The sequence below is a fragment of the Bos indicus x Bos taurus genome, chromosome 13, assembly GCF_003369695.1.
Source record: "Bos indicus x Bos taurus breed Angus x Brahman F1 hybrid chromosome 13, Bos_hybrid_MaternalHap_v2.0, whole genome shotgun sequence".
NCBI lineage: Eukaryota > Metazoa > Chordata > Mammalia > Artiodactyla > Bovidae > Bos > Bos indicus x Bos taurus.
This window is the reverse complement of record NC_040088.1, coordinates 19,463,248-19,488,564: the sequence shown is the minus strand read 5'-3', so window position 1 is coordinate 19,488,564 and position 25,317 is coordinate 19,463,248. Positions and strand designations below refer to the sequence as shown.

At 39.2% G+C, this 25,317-nt stretch overlaps 1 protein-coding gene across 2 annotated transcripts in view; it reads right to left on the bottom strand.

Annotated features, from left to right (window-relative positions):
* Positions 1–25,317, bottom strand: part of PIGU (phosphatidylinositol glycan anchor biosynthesis class U) — a 90,727-nt gene that overhangs the window by 54,781 nt on the left and 10,629 nt on the right. For both annotated transcript variants that reach the window (XM_027558751.1, XM_027558752.1), the window contains 4 exons: positions 21,744–21,803; positions 20,806–20,868; positions 14,645–14,754; positions 12,304–12,404 (listed from right to left, as the gene is read on the bottom strand). In XM_027558751.1, coding sequence (XP_027414552.1) covers positions 12,304–12,404; positions 14,645–14,754; positions 20,806–20,868; positions 21,744–21,803 — 334 coding nt within the window. The remainder of the gene's footprint in view (positions 1–12,303; positions 12,405–14,644; positions 14,755–20,805; positions 20,869–21,743; positions 21,804–25,317) is intronic.

Here is a 25,317-nt window from a genome sequence, read left to right as displayed (position 1 = left end):
ACAGAATAGAATATTCTATTCTGTACTAGAATAGGCAATGGGACAGACTGGAATGTGGTCAAAAGGACTGAGGTCCCAAGGACATTCAGAAGAGGAAGTTGCACTAGGACCTGAACAGCAAGCGAGACAACTGGGCAGGAGGAGGGGCTGGGGCCTGGCTCAACGTTCCAGCCTCCCCGCCCAGTATTCTTTCGACAGTGCAGGCTTTCTCAGAGTGGTCCATCCATATTGGTGATGATGACGACGATAATTCACTGAGCATATATTCTGTTCCAGCCACAACTATAAGCACTTTAAACCTATTAAGTCATTTAGTCCTTCCAATAATTCCATGAAGTGGGTACTATTTCTATCCCCATTCTACACATAAGTCAACTGAAGGACAGAGATGTTATTGGCCAAGGGGTCCCAAACTGGTGAACAGTAACAGAATATGAACCAAGACAGTCGCATTCCAGAGCCCCTAGTCTTTTAACTGCATCACTATGCTACCTTCTTGACCTCAGTCCATGACTGTATTATTAACATTACAACAGAGCAACAGGCAACTAACATCACAATAGGCAACTATTGGGTTTTTGTTTCTTGTTTGAAACTTAAAGTGAAAGTGAAGTCGCTCAGTCATGTCTGACTCTTTGGGACCCCATGGACTGTAGCCTACCAGGCTCCTCTGTCCATGGGATTTTCCAGGCAATAGTAATAGAGTGGGTTGCCATTTCCTTCTCCAGAGGATCTTCCCAACCCAGAGATTGAACCCAGGTCTCCCGCACTGTAGACAGATGCTTTACCAGGGAAGTCCTAAAGCTCCAGTGAAGTTTCTTGTTTATTCCTCCACTAATCCATGAGGCTGATCTTATCTGTGTGATCAAACCGAAGCTCTAGAGGCTGTGTGATTTGCCTGAGGCCTCAGCACTGGTAAGGCCTCAGCACAAACAGGTTTCGAAGTTGGGTTGATCTGACAAAATCCCAGGCTGGTTCATCCTAGGGTCCTTGGGCCTGTGAAAAGGTTACCGAGAGGAACTGCATACGGAAGTGATGGGTTCATCAGGGCTCAGGATCACCACTCTGCCATGTTCTTCCAGGGCTCCAGGAAGAGACCCTCTCCTTTTAACCTTCTCCCAGTCCTTTCCAGAAGACTCAAGGAGACCCTGTCTATCCTGAGGGGTCTTTTAAATAGGAAGATAATATTAAGAGTAACAATCAGCACCACCATTTACTGAGCATCCAGTACCTGCCCCTATACTACACTGTTTCACATTACCATCTCATTCATTCTTTATGTTCCCTTTACACAGTAGAGATTGTTTCAGTCCCCATGTTATAGACAAGGAAACTGAGGCCCCAAACAGTTAAGTCACTTACTTGAGGTGATACTGTCAGGAAGGGCTGGAGCTACAATTAGCCACCAGGTCTGTCTCACTAAAAAAAATGCACAACCTAAAAAGTTGAGATTTATATTTTATTTGGTGGACAAGACTGAGGACTTAAGCTTGAGACAAACCATCTCAGATAGCTCTCAGAGACTGCTTCCGAAGAAGTAAGGGAAGAGCCAGGATATATAGCAGTTTTTTTGTTTTAAACTTTATTTTGTATTAGGGTATAGCTGATTAACAATGTTGTGATAGTCTCAGGTGAACAGTGAAGGGACTCAGACATGAATATACATGTACCCTATAGTAGTTTTTGCAACAAAGACCAGGTAATTTGAACATCAAAAGTCTCCTGTTAATGAAAGAAAACTATATACCTCAAGTTAAGGAATTTAGCACTTTTCTTAAAAAAAGCAGATGCAAGAGTCTCACTGAAATCATTCCTTTGATATGCACCTCAGCTACCTGGGTGGGGACATTCTCACCCTGAGTCTCCTCAGGGTACACTGTCTGGGGGTAAGGGGGGAAAAGGGGGAGAGTGGCTGCAGCACTGGCCACCAGATGGGTCATCCTGTTTCTATCCTGAGTTCTTTCTGGATTCACTTTCAGGGCAGCTGGAATGTGATGGCTTGAGGGCTGCAACACCCTTTATTTTCTGATTTTGAAGGCAACATTTTTTGTTGACATCTGTCTGACATCAGAAGAGCCTGAGCTCTTACTCTGGACTACCTCTGGTAGTACTGATCTTTCTTTTCCCTTGGGAAGCAAGTGCTGTCATGCAGGCCTCTTTTGGTGGAATAAGGACAGTTGGAAGGGTCCTTAGGCAGCAAACCTCAGGAATTTCCAGTCTGGAGCATCTCACTGTGGACAAACAACCACAGTGAACAGGCAGGATACCTATTAACATCTGTTTGTTTTCCTTGTGAAAACCTAATGAAGACAACTTCAGAGGGATGGAGTATTTTAACTAGCTCACAGATAGGCAGAGTACTCCTTCACCAAAGCTCCAACCTCTGAACTGAAACCAAAGCCACTTCACTAAACTAATATCAACCCTGCCTACAGACCTGAGTTTCCAGGCCAACACCCCAACAAGGACATCACAATACACTGGCCTGGACCTTGTCGTGGCCTGTGGCTCTTGACGTATCCCAGACAACCCTGGCCTGACACACAGGAAGTCAAGGGAGGGCAAGAAGGAGTCAACGGGACAAAGCAAATGAGGCCACTCCCTTCTGAGGGGACACCTGCTCCATCAAAGTCTGGGAAGACAGATACTAAGTTAACTTCCACGGTCCCTCGTCAATTAAGTTACTTTATTTTAAATTATGTGCTCATTAAAGAAACTTGGAGGAAGAAACAAAAATTACTCATGAACTTACTCTACTAGAAACAAGTACTACTCTTTTGGAATCTGTTTTCTATTTGTGCTGTGGTTTTCACATAGTTGAGACTATATTTTATTAAAATATATAATTTTGTACTCAGTTTTAAAAAATAAATGTACTCTCACATAATGTAGAATTATTATTAAATATGTGCATGGGTAAATTGTATTTTCTTTAATTACATGGGCAAATATGTTTTACTCAGTCATTCCTCTATTTTGAAGTAGTTTCCAATTTTTCTATTATAAATAATCCTTAATTAATGACTTTGTATCATAAAGCCTGGTCTATAATTCTGCATTATTTTGGAATTAGGTTATCAAAACTAAAATTCATTAAAGTACAAACATTTTACTGCCAAATTGCTTCTCAAGAGGGTTGTACCAATTTATAAGTCAACTTGAGATGTGGGAAAATGCCAATTTGACAGCACTTTGCCAGCACTGAGAATTATCTTCTAAAATCTTTGCCAATTTGAAAGGGAATAAAAAAAGCCACTTCTCTCTCTGTGTTTTCAATTTGCTTTGCTTTATTAGTTATCTAATAATTAATATCTGAGGTTATTGATTTCTCCCTGCAACCCTGATTCCAGTTTGTGCTTCATCCAGCCCAGCATTTCACAGGATGTACTCTGCATAGAAGTTAAATAAGCAGGGTGACAATATACAGCCTTGATGTACTCCTTTCGCAATCTGGAACCAGTCTATGTCTAGTCCTAACTGTTGCTTCTTGACTTGCATACAGATTTCTCAGGAGGCAGGTCAGATGGTCTGGTAGTCCCATCTCTTTCAGAATTTTTCACAGTTTGTTGTGATCTACACAGTCAAAGGCTTTGGCATAGTCAATAAAGCAGAAGTAGATATTTTTTCTGGAACTCTCTTGCTTTTTTGATGATCCAATGGATGTTGGCAATTTGATTTCTGGTTCCTCTGCCTTTTCTAAATCTAGCTTGAACATCTGGAAGTTCACGGTTCACGTATTATTGAAGCCTGGCTTGGAGGATTTTGAGCATTACTTTGCTAGAATGTGAGATGAGTGCAATTGTGCGATAGTTTGAACATTCTTTGGAATTGCCTTTCTTTGGGATTGGAATGAAAACTGACCTTTTCCAGTCCTGTGGATACTGCTGAGTTTTCCAACTTTGCTGGCATAATTGAGTGCAGCACTTTCACAGCATCATCTTTTAGGATTTGACACAGCTCAACTGGAATTCCATCACCTCCACTAGCTTTGTTCGTAACAATGCTTGCTAAGGCCCACTTGACTTCACACTACAGGATGTCTGGCTCTAGTTGAGTGATCACACCATCGTGGTTATCTGGGTCATGAAAATCTTTTTTGTATAGTTCTTCTGTGTATTCTTGCCACCTTTTCTTAATATCTTCTGCTTCTGTTAGGTCCTTACCATTTCTGTCCTTTATTGTGCCCATATTGTGAAATATTCCTTGGTATCTCTAATTTTCTGACGAGAGCTCTGGTCTTTCCCATTCTATTGTTTTTCTATTGTTTTTCTTGCATTGATCACTGAGGAAGGCTTTCTTATCTCTCCTTGCTATTCTTTGGAACTCTGCATTCAAATGGATATATCTTTCTTTTTCTCCTTTGCCTTTAGCTTCTCTTCTTTTCTCAGCTATTTGTAAGGCCTCCTCAGATAACCATTTTGTCTTTTTGCATTTCTTTTTCTTGGGGATGGTCTTGATCCCTGCCTCCCGTATAAGGTCACTAACCTCCGTTCATAGTTCTTCAGGCACTCTATCAGATCTAATCCCTTGAATCTATTTGTCACTTCCACTGTATAATCATTAAGGGATGTGATTTAGGTCATACCTGAATGGTCCAGTGGTTTTCCCTATTTTCTTCAATTTAAGTCTGAATTTGGCAATAAGGAGTTCATGATCTGAGCCACAGTCAGCTCCCAGTCTTGTTTCGCTGATTGTATAGAGCTTCTCCATCTTTGGCTGCAAAGAATATAATCAATCTGATTTTGGTATTGACCATCTGGTGATGTCCGTATGTAGAGTCTTCTCTTGTGTTTGTGGAAGAGGGTGTTTGCTACGACCAGTGCATTCTCCTTGCAAAACTCTGTTAAGCCTTTGCCCTGGTTCATTCTGAACCCCAAGGCCAAATTTCCCTGTTACTCCAGGTATCTCTTGACTTCCTACCTTTGCATTCCAGTCCCCTATAATGAAAATGACATCTTTTTTGAGTGTTACTTCTAGAAGGTCTTGTAGGTCTTCATAGAACCATTCAACTTCAGATTCTTCAGCATTACTGGCTGAGGCACAGAGTTGAATTACTGTGATATTGAACGGTATCACAAAATCACTGCAGATGGTGACTGCAGCCATGAAATTAAAAGACACTTGCTCCTTGGAAGAAAAGCTACGACCAACCTAGACAGCATATTAAAAAGCAGAGACTTTGTTGTGCAGAAGCTTTTAAGTTTAATTAGGTCCCATTTGTTTATTTTTGCTTTTATTTCCAATATTCTGGGAGGTGGGTCATAGAGGATCCTGCTGTGATGTATGTCAGAGAGTGTTTTGCCTATGTTCTCCTCTAGGGGTTTTATAGTTTCTGGTCTTATGTTTAGATCTTTAATCCATTTTGAGTTTATTTTTGTGTATGGTGTTAGAAAGTGTTCCAGTTTCATTCTTTTACAAGTGGTTGACCAGTTTTCCCGGTGGATGAAACTGGAGCCTATTATATAGAGTGAAGTAAGCCAGAAAGAAAAACACCAATACAGTATACTAACGCATATATATGGAATTTAGAAAGATGGTAACAATAACCCTGTATACGAGACAGCAAAAGAGACACTGATGTATAGAACAGTCTTTTGGACTCTGTGGGAGAGGGAGAGGTTGGGAAGATCTGGGAGAATGACATTGAAACATGTATAATATCATATATGAAACGAGTCGCCAGTCCAGGTTCAATGCACGATACTGGATGCTTACGGCTGGTGCACTGGGACGACCCAGAGGGATGGTATGGGGAGGGAGAAGGGAGGATGGGGAACACATGTATACCTGTGGCGGATTCATTTCAATATTTGGCAAAACTAATACAATATTGTAAAGTTTAAAAATAAAATAAAATTTAAAAAAAAATAAATAAACAAACAAAAAAAGCAGAGACATTACTTTGCCAACAAAGGTCTGTCTAGTCAAAGCTATGGTTCTTCCAGTAGTCATGTATGGATGTGAGAGTTGGACCATAAAGAAAGCTGAGCGCCAAAGAACTGATGCTTTTGAACCGTGGTGTTGGAGAAGACTCTTGAGAGTCCCTTGAACTACAACCGACCAGTCTATCCTAAAGGAAATCAGTCCTGAATATTCATTGGAAGGACTGATGCTGAAGTTGAAGCTCCAATATTTTGGCCACCTGATGCAAAGGACTGACTCATTGGAAAAAGACCCTGATGCTGTGAAGGACTGAAGGAGGGAGGAGAAGGGGATGACAGAGGATGAGATGGTTGCATGGCATCACTGACTCAATGGACATGATTTTGAGTAAGCTTCGGGAGTTGGTGACAGACAGGGAAGCCTGGCGTGCGGCAGTCCATGGGATCACAAAGAGTCGGACATGACTGAGTGACTGAACTGAACTGAACTGATTAGTTATCTATGGAGTTGAGTATTTCTTCATCGTTTTTAGTCATTTATATCCCTTCTTTTGTGAATTCTCCCAACTGTTTTCATCTTTAATGAATTATTCCATCATTAATTTCATTAAATATCTAATTATGTGGTACAAATGTGAAATGTAGAAATAAGAGTTGCAAATTTTATAAATGAACTAACTTTGTGTATACTGTTAATAGAGATTACTAATATACTCAAAGAGTTGGAATAGTTCGGAGACCTAACTAAAATAAAATTCTGGAAATATTTTAACAGATTAGAAATGTTACTTGTGACGGTCTCTATTTATAGCCACCAACAATGGAAAATAACTTAGGTGTCTAGCAAAAGGGAAGGCCTGGGATCCCATGACAAGTATACCTGAAGAATGGAAGAGGAGGTTGGGTAGGGTGGGATGATAAAAGACTTTTACTTCTCATTTTATATGTTTGAACTTCTTTTATTTTTACCAAGTACTTGAACTACTCCTAAAACTTAAAAAACTTAAATTTAGATTTAAAGAAACTAACAAATATGTGACCAATATCATACATGACTCATATGAAACAAATAATAAAAGTAAAACAAAATTGTGCATACAGTATCACAAAAAAGTTTATAAAATTCACTTGACAGAAATCTGGAGTGACATAATAAAAAATTTTTTCTGTGGAATCAAAAACAGTGTGGCTGCCAAAGAGTTATATATAACTTTTTAATATGATTTTTCCCCCCTCAAAATCTTTTCATTGACCTAAGACGTCTTACGAAAGGTGTTCTTCAAATGATATACTTCACATTTTTGTGTGAGACTCCTATTGTACATACCTCAGAGGGCATGGCTTCAGCCTTTCTACCTTTGTGCTTGGCTATTTTTTTTTTAATGTTCTGGGCATACCATGTGGCATGTGAGATCTTATTTCCCTGACCAGGTATAGAACTTTCACCCCCTGCATTAGAAGCAAGGAGTCTTAAGCACTGGACTGACAGGGAAATTCCTCAGCTATTTTAAAGGTGACATTTCCAAAGGCCAGTGTTCAATCCCTTCTGCCAGGTGATAGTTCTTACTTTAATGGACACCAAGCACCTTGATAAATGAATCTATGTGAGATAAGACACTCGGAAACAGGAACTAAGGTAGGGAGTGTTCACAGACAGCAAAGAGTCATTTCAAGTAATCTGACAGTAAGTTAAACTAAATAACCTACAGAAAAACCATCACAACCACTCCAAGAGAAGCAATGTCTTAAAAAGACACAAGTACTTTCCATAAGTAAACTCTAAGTAAAAGGCTCTATGTGTTACTTTTGAGTCTTTGTTCCCTAAGTGTGTAAACTATTCAGTAATAATGTAGGGAAACAAGGGCTCTCATACACTTCTTATGGCAGTATAAGTTGGTAAAACTCTTGAAGGCAATTTAGTGATAAATTTCGGAAATCCTAAAGAAGGTATACAGCCTGTGACACAAAAGTTCTATTTCTAGGACTCTATTTCTGTGGTAAGAAAATAATTGTACATGGGTGTGAAAATTACTATTAGAAATTACATTATAGAATTAACTGTATGGGAATTCCCTGGCGGTCCAGTGGTTAAGACTCAGCACTTTCACTGCTGGGGGCAGGGTTTGATCCTTGGTTGGGGAACTATGCCTGGTGATGAAGCCAAAAAAATTTTTTTAATTAAAAAAAAGAAGGAAAATTAACTGTAATACTATTTAAACAGCTGAAAACTGAAAACTGTTAACTAGATATTTAATAGTAGAAGTTGGTTAAAGAATTTCTATTTATTGGTCAACACAATGGAACAGTAAGCAGCCATGAAAAATGACAGACTAAATGTTTATTGACGTTTGCGGCAGGCTGTATTTTTGGTGCCAATTCTTTACCCCTCCCTATGTCCAGGCTCTTTGCCATATAACTTTGCAGGGCACTCCCACTGTGAATGGGGAAGTATCTACCCCTGACCTCAGACATATATGTCTGCATCATGTGATACAACCAGAAACGTCAAAAGCTCAAGCCTCAACAGTTGTGTCTCTGACATCAGTATGAGAAGAATATACTTAAATTAGTCCCCTGGTCCATGAGGATGACAGACATGTGGAGAAAAGCCCAGCCTAGATTAGCCGACTACAGCCAGCTGTTGATGCATGAATGAGCCCCGATGAAACCAACAGACTGTCTAGCCACATCCAACCTAGGTCAGCTGACACCTAGCTGACTTACAGACAGACGAGTGAAGTAAATGTGTACTGTTATTTTAAGCCACTGAGTTTTGGAGTGCTTTGTCAAATAACATTTTTGTGGCAACAGTTAATTGATATATTTAAAAGTCTAAAAGGAAAATGGGGGGAAAATCTGGAAATATATACCTCTAATGCTAATCAACAGAGGATGAGATGGCTGGATGGCATCACCGACTCAGTGAACATGAGTTTGAGCAAACTCTGTGAGACAGTGAAGGACAGGGAAGCCTGGCGTGCTGCAGTCCATGGGGTCGCAAAGAGTCGAACATGACTTAGGGACTGCACAACAACAACAAATCACATGTATATCATTGTTCCCTCCAAAAACCTCACTGAAATGACAATAAAGCACTAAAAATTGTCTTAAATCACAAAAAACTGGAGAAGAGGTTATAGTAAAACAAATTTTCATGTAATAGTGGAAACATTAAAAGCAGGAAGAAGAAAAAAAAAAAGAGAGAGAAAAAAAAAAGGAAAAAAAAAAAAGAGAAAAAAAATAAATAAATAAAAGCAGGAAGAAGAGGGGACATCCCTGATGGTCCAGTGGTTAGGAATTTGCCTTGCAATGCAGGAGATTTGGGTTCCATCCTGGTCAGGGAACTAAGATCCCACATGTGGCAGAGCGATTAAGCCTATGGGCCACAACTACTGAGCCTGCGTGCTCCTGAGCCCTCACACCACAACTAGAGAACCTGGGTGCGGCAACAGAAGGTCCCACGTGAAACAAAAAAACATCCCACATGCCGCAACTAAAACCTGATGCAGTCAAATATTTTAAAAAATGAAACAATATTAAGATGCATTAACAAAAACTATTGTTTTTAAAAAGGAGGAGGAAGAGGGATAAATGAGCAATATGGAAGAGTTTACAACTTAATGGCCTGCAGAGATGAATACCAATAAAAATCAGGCCAACTCACCCCATTCTGAGAAATGCACCTTGAAGGTATCAGATACCCTGGCAGGTGGGCTAAGTTACAGAGATGAAAATCAAACTGAAAGGTTTTGTACAGACCAGCCAGAACCCCAGGTCTCATCTCAACTATGTGCAATCAGTCAGTTGACTACCTCTACACACCCTCATCCTTCATTCTACTCCACCCCTAGAGACTATAGTTCTGCAGAAAATTAACTAAAGAGGCACAGGTCAAGGGATATTAAGCACAGTAATAGGCTAAAGAGAAGTGTGGACTAAAAAGTAGTAATGAGATTACACAAAAATATAAGTCAGAAAGAGAAAAACAAATACTGTATATTAACACATACATACGGGATTTAGAAAAAACGGTACTGATGAACCTATTTTACAAGGCAGGAAAACATGGAGAATAGACTTGTGCACACAGCAGCGGAAGGAGAGGGTGGGACAAACTGAGAGAGTAACTGACATATATCCAATACCATGTGTAAAACAGATGGCTAGTGGGAAGCTTCTGTATAACACAGGGAGCTCAGCTTGGTGCTGTGTGATGACCTAGAGGGGTGGGTAGGAGGGAGCCTCAAGAGGGAGGGGATACATGCATACTTATAGCTGATGCATCCCTGGAGTAGGAAATGGCAACCCACTCTAGTATTCTTGCCTGGAGTACCCCATGGACAGAGGAGCCTGGCTGGCTACAGTCCATGGGGTCGCAAAGAGTCGGACATGACTGAGTGACTGAGCACACACATAGCTGATTCATGTTATTGTAGAGTAGAAACAACACTGTAAAGCAATTATCCTTCAATTTAAAAAAATTTATGTATTTCAACCAGCCACCTCCCCTGCTACTGCTCTCACAACTCCAGACAGTTGATCACATGAACCCCCTACCCTACTGCAACTCTAACCCTGCTACCCTTATGCAGGGAACTGGAAGATTCCTCTGTGGAAAAACTAAATACATTCAGAGGAAAAGAAAACCTATAAATGATGACATTTAGGGATCCCTCCATCAAAAAAAGTCAGCCAGCTGTCTGATCTTGCTACAGTGAGAATGATCCATCAACAAGTCTTGCCCATGTACACAATCTCAAATCAACAAGTTAGTATAATATCCTTAAATAATAAGCAGACAGCTAAGGATCACTATAAATAAGAGAAAATCTCCCCACATGAAAGATAGACCTCAGATAAACAGTAAAAAAAAATAGGCAGCCATGGATTGGGGGGGAAGTGGGGGAGTCCAGGAAGACAAAGGGATCATGCTTAGAACAAACAGAAACTAAAAACAAAAACAAAACAAGAAAACTCAGCTTAGAAAGGACACTGTGTGACAAAATAAGAATGATGCCTCAGAGAAACAACTGGAGACCAACAAAGAACTTGAAAGTATAAAATAACAATCAAAAATTCCATATAAGAGTCAAAAGATAAAAACAAGGAAGTATTCCAGAAAAAGGAAGTAAAAATGATGGAAAAAATCAACAGAAAATAAAACATGCAAATCAGATCAAAGCAGGAGGCCTGGGTTCGATCCCTGATCAGGAACTAAGATCCCACATGCTGTAAGACCTCACATGCCACAATTGAAGAGTTCACATGCTGCAATGAAGATGGATGATCCTGCATGCTACAACTAAATAAATAAATAAAAGCAATTAAAAAAACAAACAATAGATTCTCAACGTAGAGGAAGCAGTCTTCTTTCAGAAGAAGATGCCATCGAGACTTTCAGAGCTAGAGAGGGGAAGTCAATGCTTGGCTTCAAAGGACAAGCTGATTCTCTTGTGTGGGGCTAATTTTTTTTTTTTAACCAATAAACTATGTTTAAATTAAGCTATGTACATTGTTTTAGATATAATGTTATTGCATACTTAACAGAATATAGTATAATGTAGACATAACTTTTATAGGTACTAGGAAACCAAAAAATTCCTGACTCACTTGATTGCAATATTTGCTTTATTGCTGTGATCTGGAACCAAACCCACAATATCTCTGAGGCATGTCTGTATTATTAGGCACTTGAAAGATCTAGCAGAGCAACTGGGGGAAAAAACAGTGATTGGTACAAAAGGATTAAGCACAACAAAAACAAGCAAAAATTCCACAATTAAAAAAAATAAAAAGGTTGTACAAGATAGAAAAAATAACCATGGTTACTACTTTTCCCAGTAGTGAATAATACCTATACTGTCATAAAACATAGGTACTAACTACTGATTTAATCAAAGCTGGGAGGGACTTCCCTGGTGGTCCAGCGGTTAAGATTCCACTTTTCCACTGCAGGGAGCACCAGCAAAGAAACAGGTATCAAAGAGCTAAATTGTTATCTCCCATAATGAGAATCAACAATAGATAATGTCTAAAATTCATAATTTACCAAACAGCAATACTAGGTCTTATTCACAAACATGGAAATAGATACAAGCAAAAAAAAATTAGCTCCTTCAAAGAACTTGAACTAGGGATAGGAAGGAGGAGGCACAGCGCCGCTGTTCTCACTGTAAGCCTTTTAGAATTTTCTTGTTTTTGTTCAAACTATGTTAACGGTGACTCTCTGAGTGGTAGAATCAGGATGTTTTAATTTTTTCTCTTGGCTTATCTGAAATTTCTACAATAATATTATACTACTTGTATAGTTTTAAAAAATCTTTTTGAATGCTGTTTTTTGTTTTTAATCCACTGCATAAGTGTTACAAAAAGCCCTGCACAAATCCGGAACTGAGGTTTGTTCTTTCCTTTGGGGCCTTACCTTTCATTGTAGCCAAAATGAAGAAAGCAATGAGGGTGTTGTTGATGGCGCAGGTAGACTTGGCAACACAAGACAAGACCGTGTAGGGATTTAAAAGATAGCTGGAGAAAAACACACATATCTGACATTAGTAATCCTGGTCAAAGGACCAGGGAGTCCTGGCCACCATAGACAGAAAGTTCTTGAGGCTTACTAAAAGCATACTGAAAGGAAGGCAACATCTTAGAAATGAGTTCTCCTAAGTAAAAGAGGATGGAGTGGGGTTGTGGCCAGTGAATAAAAGGCACTGAACGTTTACTGCTTATTCTTTGCCGTGTGTTTCATATGAAAACCATCATATTTCATCATCACATAGATTCTAGAAACCAGCAATAACATTATTCCCATTTTGCAGATGAGAAAACCAAAACTCAGTGGTTAAGTAACAAGCTTAAGGTTTTACAAGCTAATAAATACATTCAAAATCACATCTTTCTGGCTCTAAAGTCTACATTTTCTATTACTTCAGGCTTCAAAAATTATAAAAATTCTACTAATTCCCACAGAGCCATATATTTTAGGAATGGCTATACTTGTCTCTGAAAAATAGGAAACTACTTTTTCCTCAATCAGGTTCCTAAACTCTAACATAGGTTACCCCCATTCAAGAGGTGAGAGTGATTTAAGGTTAGTCCTCTTGGCAGTCAAGCTACATCCACCAAGCCAGACCCAAAGGACAGAATAATAAGTGTCTGCTGAATTCAACAACAGGAGAATAGGAGAGTCACACACAAGCTAGTGGCCACTGAACTTCACAGGACGGCTTGAACTTCCACTGGCAAGGAATTAACTGAAACAGTCTTTTCCTGAGGTGGGAAGGAATGAACTGAAAAAAATGAATTTGTAACAATGAACAGGGAAATCTTAACAGTCATAACTGTATTTTTATTTATTTTTATCTTGCTTCCACAAAAGATCTGAAGTAGCTCAAATGAGAACAGATGATAGAAGTGAGAGCAAAATTAAAATAAAGAATTAAGACCAGGGAAAACATAAATAAAAGGAAAAAGCCAAGATCAGGGAAAGAAGAACAAATAGGTCTTCTACAGCATTGTAACAATCAGCTTTAAATCTGGCTCTGAGGAGTTTCCTGGCAGACACAGTGAAAAGGGAGAACAGTTACATAATTCTGATTATCAGATGGGAAGAAACATGCCAGTGTCTCAGGAAGAGATTATAATTATTATTCACAAATAAAGACCTTAAATCCAATACCTCTCAGAGCTGTAAGATTATCAGTTCTAAAGCCAACAGCCCAGAAATTGTTAATTTTTTTTCTAGCAATTATAGACAGATTTGTTACACAACCTTTAAGGAAATGACTGCTGCTATTACAAAACTACCCCCTGAGTCTATAAGGCATTCGTAATGCTGCCAACCCTTTGTTTCTATTAGGTAGTTCCCACCAATATTTCTGAAATACATAGATATGAACTGACACCTCAAATGTGCTTGGTGGGAAGGGGGAAAAATGCCATTTCTAAATAGCAGGTGATGTTCAAGAAGCAGCTACACAGCCACCTATCTGGAATACTGAATGGGAGAGTCACACACAAGGCAGAGGGTTGAATAAACTGTCCTCATAAGACCCCTTCTAAATCTGACGTTCTAAGGTCATGTCTTTCCATGAGGAAACTGGTCTGCCTTGTTTACTGTGTATCCTTAGGAACAAGTGTATTATTAACATTTACTATCAGTTGACTGAATAATTATTCCTATTTGCCTATCTCAGCAACATAAACAGGAATAACCTGAAAGAATTAAAGTTACAGGCAGCACTGGTACCCCTAGATAATTCTTCCATAGAACCTCAGTTCAGTAAGTTCTACTCGCCCACGCTCGTTACCCAGCTGGGATGGGTCTGTTTGGCACTTCAATTCAGTTTTCTGAACTACAAATGAGGGAGTAAATTCTACATGAGACATAGGAGTTGCTTGGAATAACAGCTGCATAAAGACCAGAATTTTCTGCAACCCATATATTACAACTGAAAAATTTTTTGTTGTTATTGTTTTTAGAAATACTGGTTACATGGAGGCTGGAACCCAGATCAGCATCGAGTGAAAAAGCATCTGTGAAGGGTTGATTGTGCGTGTGCCTGTGTGAGGCTTTGTCCCAAAAGAGACAGAATGGCTCTGTCTCTTTTCCTGGCCAGAACCCCAGCTGTGCAACAGAACTATAGCAAACACTTGATGACTAAGACTCCAAATCTCCAAAAATACAACAAACAACATGAGAAAGTCTCATCAGATTTTCCTTGCGTTTGTTGGCTCTGAGCCCCGTTTGGTCAGAGGATACTTACAACATGGCCACTTTCAGAGGGATGTAACGCATTTCCATAGGGGTTCGGATGAGTTCGGCCACATCGGGGGCATACTGGTCTAGTTCTAGAAGGAGTTTCTGCTTTTTAAACTGAAAAAAAAAAAGACAAAACATGAAATAAGTAGTAACTTCCCACTGATTTTAGATTGAAGACAAAAGTCCTTCCCCCATGTGGCCTGCCTTGCCTGGCCCTACTTCTCCAGGCTCAGCTCACACCCACTCCCCACACCTCTCACTTTCTGGGTTCAAGCACCATGAACATGCCACCCTTCTCCTGTTCCCAGGCCTCTGTATTTAACCTGAACGACCTCTTCTCTCTTCCCAGTTAACTCCCACACAGTCTTTGAGCTCCCAGTTAAATCATCACTTCCTCAGGAAGGCACACTCTCCACCGCCCTAACTGTAAAAATCTCCTAACAGTGTTTACGGTTAGAACTTTTTTATTTATTTATGTGACTAACATCTTTCTCCTTCAGCAGACTGTAAGTTCCATGAAGGCAGGGACCATGTTTATTTGCCAATACCTGGCACAGTGAGCTAACAATAACTATTGAATGGCTGACTGAATGATTGAATGGCAAGTCAATTTTTAGTCATTTTTAAAAGATATCATCAGTTGCCCAAGGATTTCAAAGTTTCATCAAAGTGAACAATTTTCATGCAAAGTGGAATGACCCCCCTGAATGTCACAGTGTCCTGGGTTTTCTTCTGTGCTATCCTATTTGAAGTTGTTTATATATATTTATGTGTATATATGTGTATATATATATATGTATCTTTTGGCTGGCATACATGCTCTTTGATTTTCATTGCAGCATCCGAACTCTTAGTTGTGGTGTGTGGGAACTAGTTCCCCAACCAAGGACTGAACTTGCGCCCCCTGCATTGTGAGCTCACAGTCTTAGCCACTGGACCACCAGCAAAGTCCCATGAAGTTTTTGACTTCCACAGAGGAAGTGGGAAATGACCATGATGAAGAGGAGAAGGGCTGGGTATGGCTGGGCAGCTGGATAGTTAAGAGGCAGTGAGATGGAGGTGGAAAGCTCTCGCCTTCCCTTGTGTGTATCCCAACAAGTTCATGGGTGTGTTCTAGAACGAAAAAATGTTAGGCAACCCTGTAAGCAAACATGGGTCAAACTAAAGATAGAAAAAGCCTCTGAGGGACTTCCCTGGTGGTCCAGTGGCTAAGATTCTGAGCTCCCAATGCAGAGGGCCCAAGTTCGATCCCTGGTCAGGGAACTAGATCCCACATACTGCAACGAAGACCTGGTGCAGGCAATTAAGTAAATAAATATTAAAAAGAAAAAAGCCTCTGAACCCCAAATGGGTACCCCTGCTGATTTAATGATCTTAGTATAAAATCAATGCTGTAACCTGTTATAAAACAGTAATTCAGAGAAGCTAAAGTAGTGTGTCATTAAAGATTTAAGGATGAAAACACAGATGGCAACAGAATATATATTGCGTTATACTACTTACATAAAGTTACAAGCATGCAAAAAATACTATATACTATTTAGGGATATTTACAAATGCAGAAAAAGTTAGGACCATGTGTTTGATAAACACCAAAATCAGAACAGTGGTAACTGGTGAGAAGGGGAGTAAGGAGATGAAAGTATCAAGAGAGTCAACTACGTGTGAAACATTTTACATTTTAAGCTGAAATAGGTTCAGAGTACGTAATATTTTTTACATGTTTTTTCATGTATTGGATATTTAAATTTTAAAATTAAAAAAAAAATTTTAAGAGCCATCTTTCAGTTCAAAAGAAAATCTCAGGATCATCACAGGAACACAGGTAACCCCAGATTTCCTGCACAGGTTCAGGCTGAGGCTTAATCAGAAAACCTGAACAAACTTCAAAAGCCTCCCTTTGATCATCTCTGGGAGTCCAAGTTAAGTGGTAGGAATTATCATCAGTAGGATTTATGCTGCCATTCACAGCTGGGGTTATTTAATTAAAAGGGCAAAATATAAACTAAGGTGCTTTTATCAGAGAAGGGGGCTGGCTCAGCAAACAAAGCATTTCATGAAGACAGCTGCAGCAGGGGTGGAAGGACGGAGGCCCCACTAGCTGGGGTTCTGGAGTTCAACTGCAAAAAGAAGGCCACCTGGAGGGCAAGAGCGCCACAAAGACAGGCTATTAAAAGGAAACAGGGAGTTCACCCAGGAGCAGCCGGAGAGACAGGTGGGAATGCAGGCCCACTCCCCAGGCTGGAAGCCAGCCAGCAGGACAGCTAAAGTGAGGAGGCAGTTAAACAGGGATGTGGAGGTCCTGGGCAAAGGTGACAAGTGCCAAAAAGGAAAGAATATTTCCGTGTAACCCCAACCTTCCAAACTACTTTAAAACAGAAAGATTTTATGCAAGGAGAGTCTCCACTAGAGAAGGGTAGTCAGCTCACCAGTCCCCAGACACTCTGCTGGCTCTCTCTTCGTCTCCCCTAATCTCATCAGCACAGCTGCCATTATGCCTGGCCTCAGAGGCTCAATATTGACTCAGAGCTCTGACGCACAGACAAAATTCCTTTAAAACATCCCCATGCATCCCAGTTAGAGAAAGAAGAGTGTCTAAGAATATGAGGAAAACTAAACGCACACCAAGAAAATATCAGAAGTATAAAAATAAATGGGGTTAAGGAGTACAATTTAAAATCCAAAGATAAGTATCAATGTATTTCTAGATATATTCAACAGCCACAACAATGAGATATACAGCTATCACAGGAGAGATTAAAAGTGACCTAAAAATTAATTGCCTGGATGTGTTACCTTTATAATCATGAATCAGCTTTTCTATATACTTCAGCAGAATTAAATATTCTGCTGAATTTTAATATAATTAAAAATTATATTTTTCTGAATTAAAAAATCTCCAGGGTGGAGTTTTCCTTCCCTTTCACCCACTACTCCATGCAGCCATTTCCTTGTCCCTTGGAAAATTGGTTTTTTCAAGGACATAATTCCCCTACTCCAAATAAAGAGCTTTTTCTAATCACTGAAGCTGTGTCTACACACGTTTGCATCCCCAAAACCTAGGGTGGAGGGTAGGGAATGAATCGTCCACACTCACTACACCTTCTACTGTTAGCCTCAACACCTTTCAAATTCAGGAAGCTACCCTCCAAATTCACAACCCTCTAAGCATATCAGAGGATGGAGGTTTTTATCACTACCTATCAAACCACCTGCAGCTTTCTAACATGAATTCTGAATTCCAAATGAGCACAATCTCAGCAGAGGACAGGCTAGACCAATTTTGCTTTTGTCAAGCAAAGCAGACGTAAAATATCATGTGAATCAACTGGTCACAATCAATCAGCACCCATATTTCACATGCTGAAGCTGGAGATGGGGGTGGGGATGCAGTCTTCCCTCTCTACCGTAGTTTTCCAGGATGCATTTGGGTGCAGATGGGCTTCCCTGGTGGCTCAGACGTTACAGAATCTGCCGGCAATGCAGGAGATCTGGGTTCAAGCCCTGGGTCTTCCTGAGAAGACTTCTCCCTGGAGAAGGGAATGGCTACCACTCTAGAGGAGCCTGGTGGGTTACAGTCCACGGGGTGGCAAAGAGTTGGACCCAACTGAGCAACTAACACTACTACTACTACTACTACTACTACTACTACTACTACTACTACAGCTTCATTACCAGGGATAAAAAGTCTCAAATTCCAGCAAGACTGAATTGAAATTATTGGCCCTCTAAATTAAAAGTATCTCTTTTACTGACACTAAAGCATGACTTGTTAGGAAACTCACTGAAATCTAGTTTATTTCCCTATAAGCTTCTCCTCCCATTAAAAATTATTTTAACTGGAGTATATGACAATTGATCAGGGGGAAAAAAAAGGAATACATATGATGTTAGTATCTCTAATCAGCTTTCATTAAAACACAAGAACACAGATGAACATCTGTTTCATCTAAGAACACAGATATGGTTGATTGTGTTCTTAGATGAAAGCTACCAACCCTCCCTTAGATATTTACATATATCCCATATACATACAAACACACACACACACTGGTGAGTATAGACATGGATCTATTTTCTATTTTTTCCTCCAGTGTTTTATCTTAAAAACTTTCAAACTATAGAAAAGTTGAAAGAACAATTCAATAAAACACCTAGATCCACCAACTGTTAACACTTCCACATTTTATCTCTACACACACAGACAAAAACACACACCAGATGCATTTTTTTCCAAAACCATTTTAAATTAAGTCACAGATATCATGGCCCTTCACCCCTAAATATTTTAGCATGTAACTTCAAAGAACAAAGATTGGAGTTTACATACACAATCTATCTTGGGAGAAGAAAATAACTACTGCTATTTTATCTTTGAATTCCTCTGCTTAGAAATCTCACACCCAGTCATTTCACCACTGGCCTTCCAGGGAATCCTGTTAAAGCATTCTGTGTGTGTGTGTGTGCTGTCGTGTCCGACTCTTTGAGATCTCATGGAGTGTAGTCCTCCAGGCTCCTCTGTCCATGGAATTTTCCAGGCAAGAAGACTGGAGTGGGTTGCTATTTCCTCCTCCAAAGGATCTTCCCAAGTCTTTGGGAATGAGAGAACCCCAGTCTCCTGCATTGGCAGGTGAATTCTTTACCACTGAGTCACCTGGGAAACACTAAAGCACTCTACATTAGCCCCCAAATTTTTTCTGTTCTCTTCCAGCTTTCTTGATATATAATTGACACATAACATTATATAAACTTAAGGTATACATGATGGTATAAGCTTAAGGCTATACATGCATATTGCAAAATGATTATTACAATAAGGTTAGTTAACACGTCTATCACCTTGCATAATTATGTGTGTGGCTGGAGGGGAATGAGAGTACATTTAAGGTCTATTCTCTTAGCAACTTTCAAGTAACAGTATGATATTGTTAATTGGAGTTACTATGCTGCATAGTAGATCTCTGGAACATAATTATCTTGTATCTGGAAATTTGTACCCTTTGACCAACATCTCTCCATTTTTCCCCACCCCCAGCCCCTGGCAACCACCAATATATTCTATCCTACGAATTCGACTTCTTTAGATTCCACATATAAATGAGATCACACAGTATTTGTTTTTCTCTGATTTATTTTACTTAGCAAAATGTCCTCAAGGTTCATCCATGTTGTCACAAATGCTCCATTAGTTTAAGATATATACTCCCTGGTCTTAGTGATATTTAGTTTCTAGAACGTATTTCTTAATTCTTTAAGCAGTGAAATCAAGGACTCCTTGAGCGCTAGTAACAAATATGGACTTTCTTCTTGGAAAAAAAGGCATAGTACACACACACACAATTTTTCACATTTTAAGGATGTGTGTAGACCCATTAAACCTGAAAATGGACTCCAAGTAAGAACCCTCAGTTTAGATATTTTAAAAATCTCTTTAAGGTCTTAAATTCCAGAATTCAACAAGTTTATGTTATTGATGACCAGTGCACAGAAATGCAAACAGCTAATTCTGACTCTATGGCTTGATAACCAAAGTGAAAATGAAGCATAAACAGACAATACCAATGGGATGCAGCCTTCACTCACTACAGTCTAAATCCTCTCAGTGGCTCCCAGCCAGTCAATGAGGACTGCAGCCAATTTTTAAAATAACTGCATGAATAGTATACATGGTTAATCTGTTAACTCTCTCAGAACCTAGGAAAATGAGAATGAACCCAATACACAATTCCCCTGGGCTATTACATATGGCTTTTAACAGGCATTTAATACATGTCAAATTTTCCAATTAAGATTGTTCTATGCAGGGTAACAGAAACTATATTGAGAATCCAGTTTTACCTTGGACAGGCATAAGACAGTGAGTTAAAAGCTATACTCATTTCCCTTTAGAAAGAAATACTGGTGAAAGCAATGGAGGATTTTTAAGGGTCTTAAATAATGTAACAGCAATTCAACTGCATTTGCTCCAGAAAGTCTGAACTTGGATATGTAAGTGAATACTAAGCCACAAAGATTAAGCTGACCTTTCTATAAGTAAGATGTTGGTTTGGGTTTGGCCATTCCAGGGATGGTTGAACAAGACAGAAGCTTCACTCCCACTTCTTAGGATTTTAAGGCAGTTGATCTTTCAGTACACGACCTTTGTCCCACCCACTGACTACTCACCACAACTTTATTGAAGTCCTGGATTGCAAAATACAGGGCAATGGCAGTGAGTGCATCAGTGATCTGTCAGAAGAAAGAGAAATAAGAGGAAATGAACCTACTAAGTGTAGGAGTAATGGAATGCCACCAGAGTCTGGAGTTATTGGATGGCGGTAGACTATCTAGTACTAAATTCTTATAATCAGGCAGAAAGTCAACCCTCACTTTGACCACAAAGATAAAGCCTTTTCAGGGAGATCTGACCAGAAAATTCTGAGGATTAGGACCCAGGCTTACATCAAGTTTGGCGTCCCATATCTGTTCTGTAATTGCAAGGTATTTTAGTTTTCTATGAAAGGAGAATAATACCCATTGCTTTGCAGGGCTGACCCAGGTCAAGTGCTTAGTATACAGTATGTCCTCAATAAGCCACAGCCATTATAATTATAAAGGAAGACCTCAGTAGACCTCTTACTTGACCCAGATTTTCAACTCTAGATCAGGCAAGTGTTTCAAACCACTGCACTCAAAACACAGCCCCATTGTCTTAATTTTAAGGTTCTCACCCTGAAAGTCTCATCTGGCCTATGTCCTCTTCACAAAATCCCTTGGCAGAATGCTTAGGAAATTCAGGATGCCCTCTCCACTGGCGCCATGATTAAAGATAATCATAGAATCTTGAAGCTAGAAATTCAAGACTACAAAGTCCAGAAATGAAAATTTTAAAGTAGAATGAATTAGAACTGGTCAGATGTCAGAGACGACTCCTCACACATCCATTATACTATCACAATCTCGTGAATCCACATTTAAAATAGCTTTTTGCTTTTATGTTCTGAGAAATTTCTGAGCTCCTGAAATACATTTTTTTGCTTAAAAGCAAGAGGATAAAGGATTTTAAAAACACATACATAAAAAAAAAACACATACATATTGATTTTATGTAGAAAGTTACTTACCATAAATACCAATTCAGCATAGTCAATCAGAAAATGAAAGAGGTATATTATTAATGGAGTCTGCAGGAGAAAAACAAAGAAATTAAATCTTACTATTGTCAGTTTCCAGAGTAGGGGATAGGAAAGAGGCTATTCTGTCAAGAAAAATCTCTTCTTTGAATAATGTTCTACGCTAGTTTGCCAACATACATATAAGGGAGAATTATTTAGTATCACTTGAATTATTTTGTGCCACTGTACTAACTATCTGCTGAAATGACTAAAGAGAATAAACAAAATCGAGTACATTTTAAATATGCTTCCCTAGTACTACCTGACCTGCCTCTTGAGAAGTCTGTATGCAGGTCAGGAAGCAACAGTTAGAACTGGACATGGGACAACAGACTGGTTCCAAATAGGAAAAGGAGTATGTCAAGGCTGTATATTGTCACCCTGCTTATTTAACTTCTATGCAGAGTACATCATGAGAAATCCTGGGCTGGAGGAAGCACAAGCTGGAATCAAGACTGCCAGGAGAAATATCAATAACCTCAGATATGCAGGTGACACCACCCTTATGGCAGAAAGTGAAGAGGAACTAAAAAGCGTCTTGATGAAAGTGAAAGAGGAGAGTGAAAAAGTTGGCTTAAAGCTCAACATTCAGAAAACTAAGATCATGGCATCTGGTCCCATCACTTCATGGTAAATAGATGGGGAAACAGTGGAAACAGTGTCAGACTTTATTTTTCTGGGCTCCAAAATCACTGCAGGTGGTGATTACAGCCATGAAATTAAAAGACGCTTACTCCTTATAAGGAAAGTTATGACCAACCTAGACAGCATATTAAAAACCAGAGACATTACTTTGTCAACAAGTTCCATCTAATCAAGGCTATGGTTTTTTCAGTGGTCATGTATGGATGTGAGAGTTGGGACTATAAAGAAAGCTGAGCGCTGAAGAATTGATGCTTTTGAACTGTGGTGTTGGAGAAGGCTCTTGAGAGTCCCTTGGACTGCAAGGAGATCCAACCAGTCCATGCTAAAGGAGATCAGTCCTGGGTGTTCATTGGAAGGACTGATTTTGAAGCTGAAACTCCAATACTTTGGCCACCTGATGCGAAGAGCTGACTCATTTGAAAAGACCCTGATGCTGGGAAAGATTGAGGGCAGGAGGAGAAGGGGACAACAGAGGATGAGATGGTTGGATGGCATCACCGACTCAATGGACATGGGTTTGGGTGGACTCCGGGAGTTGGTGATGGGATAGGGAGGCCCGGCGTGCTGCAGTTCATGAGGTCGCAAAGAGTCAGACATGACTGAACTGAAGTGGACTTCACTAATCTCTAAACTTTATACAATTCTTTCTTCAAACTTTTATGGGGATAATCACTTTATCTTTTTCTAATGATACCCAGATCACTGATATTAGATCTTCTGCCTTCCTAACATGGCCAACCCTCCAACAACATGGGGGTTAGTAGTACTGGCTCCCATGCAGTAAAAAAATCTGAGTATAATTTTATAGTTGGCCCTCCATACCCATGGTTCTCCAGCCTCAAATTTAACCAACCTCAGATTGTGCAGTACTGCAGTACATATTTATTAGAAAAAAAAAAAATCTGTATATAAGTGAACCTACCTATGCAGCTCAAACTTATGTTGTTCAAGGGTCAAAGCAATCAATTTTCCTTTGGGTATGGCTTTAGCTGTATCATACAAATTTTGATATGTTGTTTTATCACCTTCAGTTTAAAATACTCAAATTTCCGCTGAGATTTTTTTCTTTGAGACTAAAGTGTATAGTGTTTAATTTCCAATTATTTTAAACTTTCCTTTTTATATTTTTGTAATGTATTTATTATTATAGTCATAGAAAATACTATGTATTTTCAATGATTTCAATCACTTAAAATGTGTTGTGACTTGCTTTGTGTTCCATCATATGGTCAATTTTATAAGTGTTCCACACACAATTGAAAAGAATGTGCATATTAACATTTTTTGGTGTGACATTTTATGGATGACATCTAGGTTGTTTGTTAAGCATTTGCTCAAATCTACTATGATTTTCTGGTCTGTTTGTTATATCAGAGACTGAGACACATATGTTAAAATATCCCTCTATGACTGTGGGTTTGTCTATTTCTTCTTTTAGTCATGTCACTTTTATAGATTTTGAAGCTATGTAGTTAGATGAATTTAAGTGTAGAATTACTGTATCATCTGGGTGTTGATCAATTATTAAAAATAATTCTCTTTGCCTCTAACAATGTTTTTTTGTCTTAAAATGTTCTACCAGGTTCCACTCTGGGCAGGTTGTTTGCCCTCTGAGCGTTAGTTTCTAGTTTCTTCAGCCATAAAACACATATAGTGACCTATTTCACATGGTTCTTGGGAGAATTAACTGGTAACATTCACAAAGTACTCAGCATAGTGCCTAGCACACAGTAAACCTCAATATGTTAGCTACCTGAGATCAACTTTTTACCTCCTTTTGAAAATAGGGGCCTCAGCCTTGCCTTTCAAAGTTCTCAAAGAATTAAACTTTTACAACTATCTACTAATGGATTCTTTTTCGCATTTATCTTTGTCTGTAAGAGGTAGCAACTTGATATTTATATTACCAATAGCCTACTTTTGAAATGTTTTGATGCTTCAGATAGTTTAGAATGGCACTAAATAGAACAGAACAAACTGTTCTCAAAAAGTCTATCAGCACGGGGGCTTGTTTCCTCAATGAACTAACAAGTACATAGCAGTTAGTTTAACTGCATAGTCCAACTCCCCTCCCCCATTCTCACTTATAGCCAACATTTCTTATTTCACTGAGAAAAGAGAAGCAATTACATGAGAACCACCTTATTTTCCCACTACCCAGTTGATCAATTTCCTCTATCTATACTTATACTCTCTACTTTTCTTATATTAACAATGGAGGAAGTTCCATTCTTCCTATTTAAAACCAAATCCTTCACCTGTCAACTGGATCCCATTCCTTCTGACCTCCTCAAAGACACTGCTCATTTGATCTTTCTTACATTCTCAACTTAGTATCCACAGAATTCTTCCCATCAGCATTCAATATGCAGATCTTCATATTTTAAAAATCTTCACTAGACATCTCTATCCAGCTTCCATACCATTTCTCTGCCCTCCTTTAGACTGAAACTCCTCAAAAAGGTTGTCTCTACTGTGTCTTTCCATCTTTCCCTCAATGTATGTCAGTAAGTCGCTTGTCCCTATACTCCACTGAAATTATTGCTGCCAAAGATCTCAATTTTGGCAAATTAATCATCAATTTTTAGTCTAAATTTTCTCAACCTTGAAATAGCATTTGACATCATTTTTGTTGTTGTTTAGTAGCTAAGTCATGTCCAACTCTTTGCTACTCCATGGACTGTAGCCCAGTAGGCCCCTCTGTCCATGGGATTTTGCAGGAAAGATACTGGAGTGGTTTGCCATTTCCTTCTCCAGGGGATCATTCCCAACCCAGGGATCAAACCCACGTCTCCTGCTTGGCAGGCAGATTCTATACCACTGAGCCACCTAGTAAGTTCTGACATAGTTTTTACTCCTTCCTTAAAGCATTTAGCTT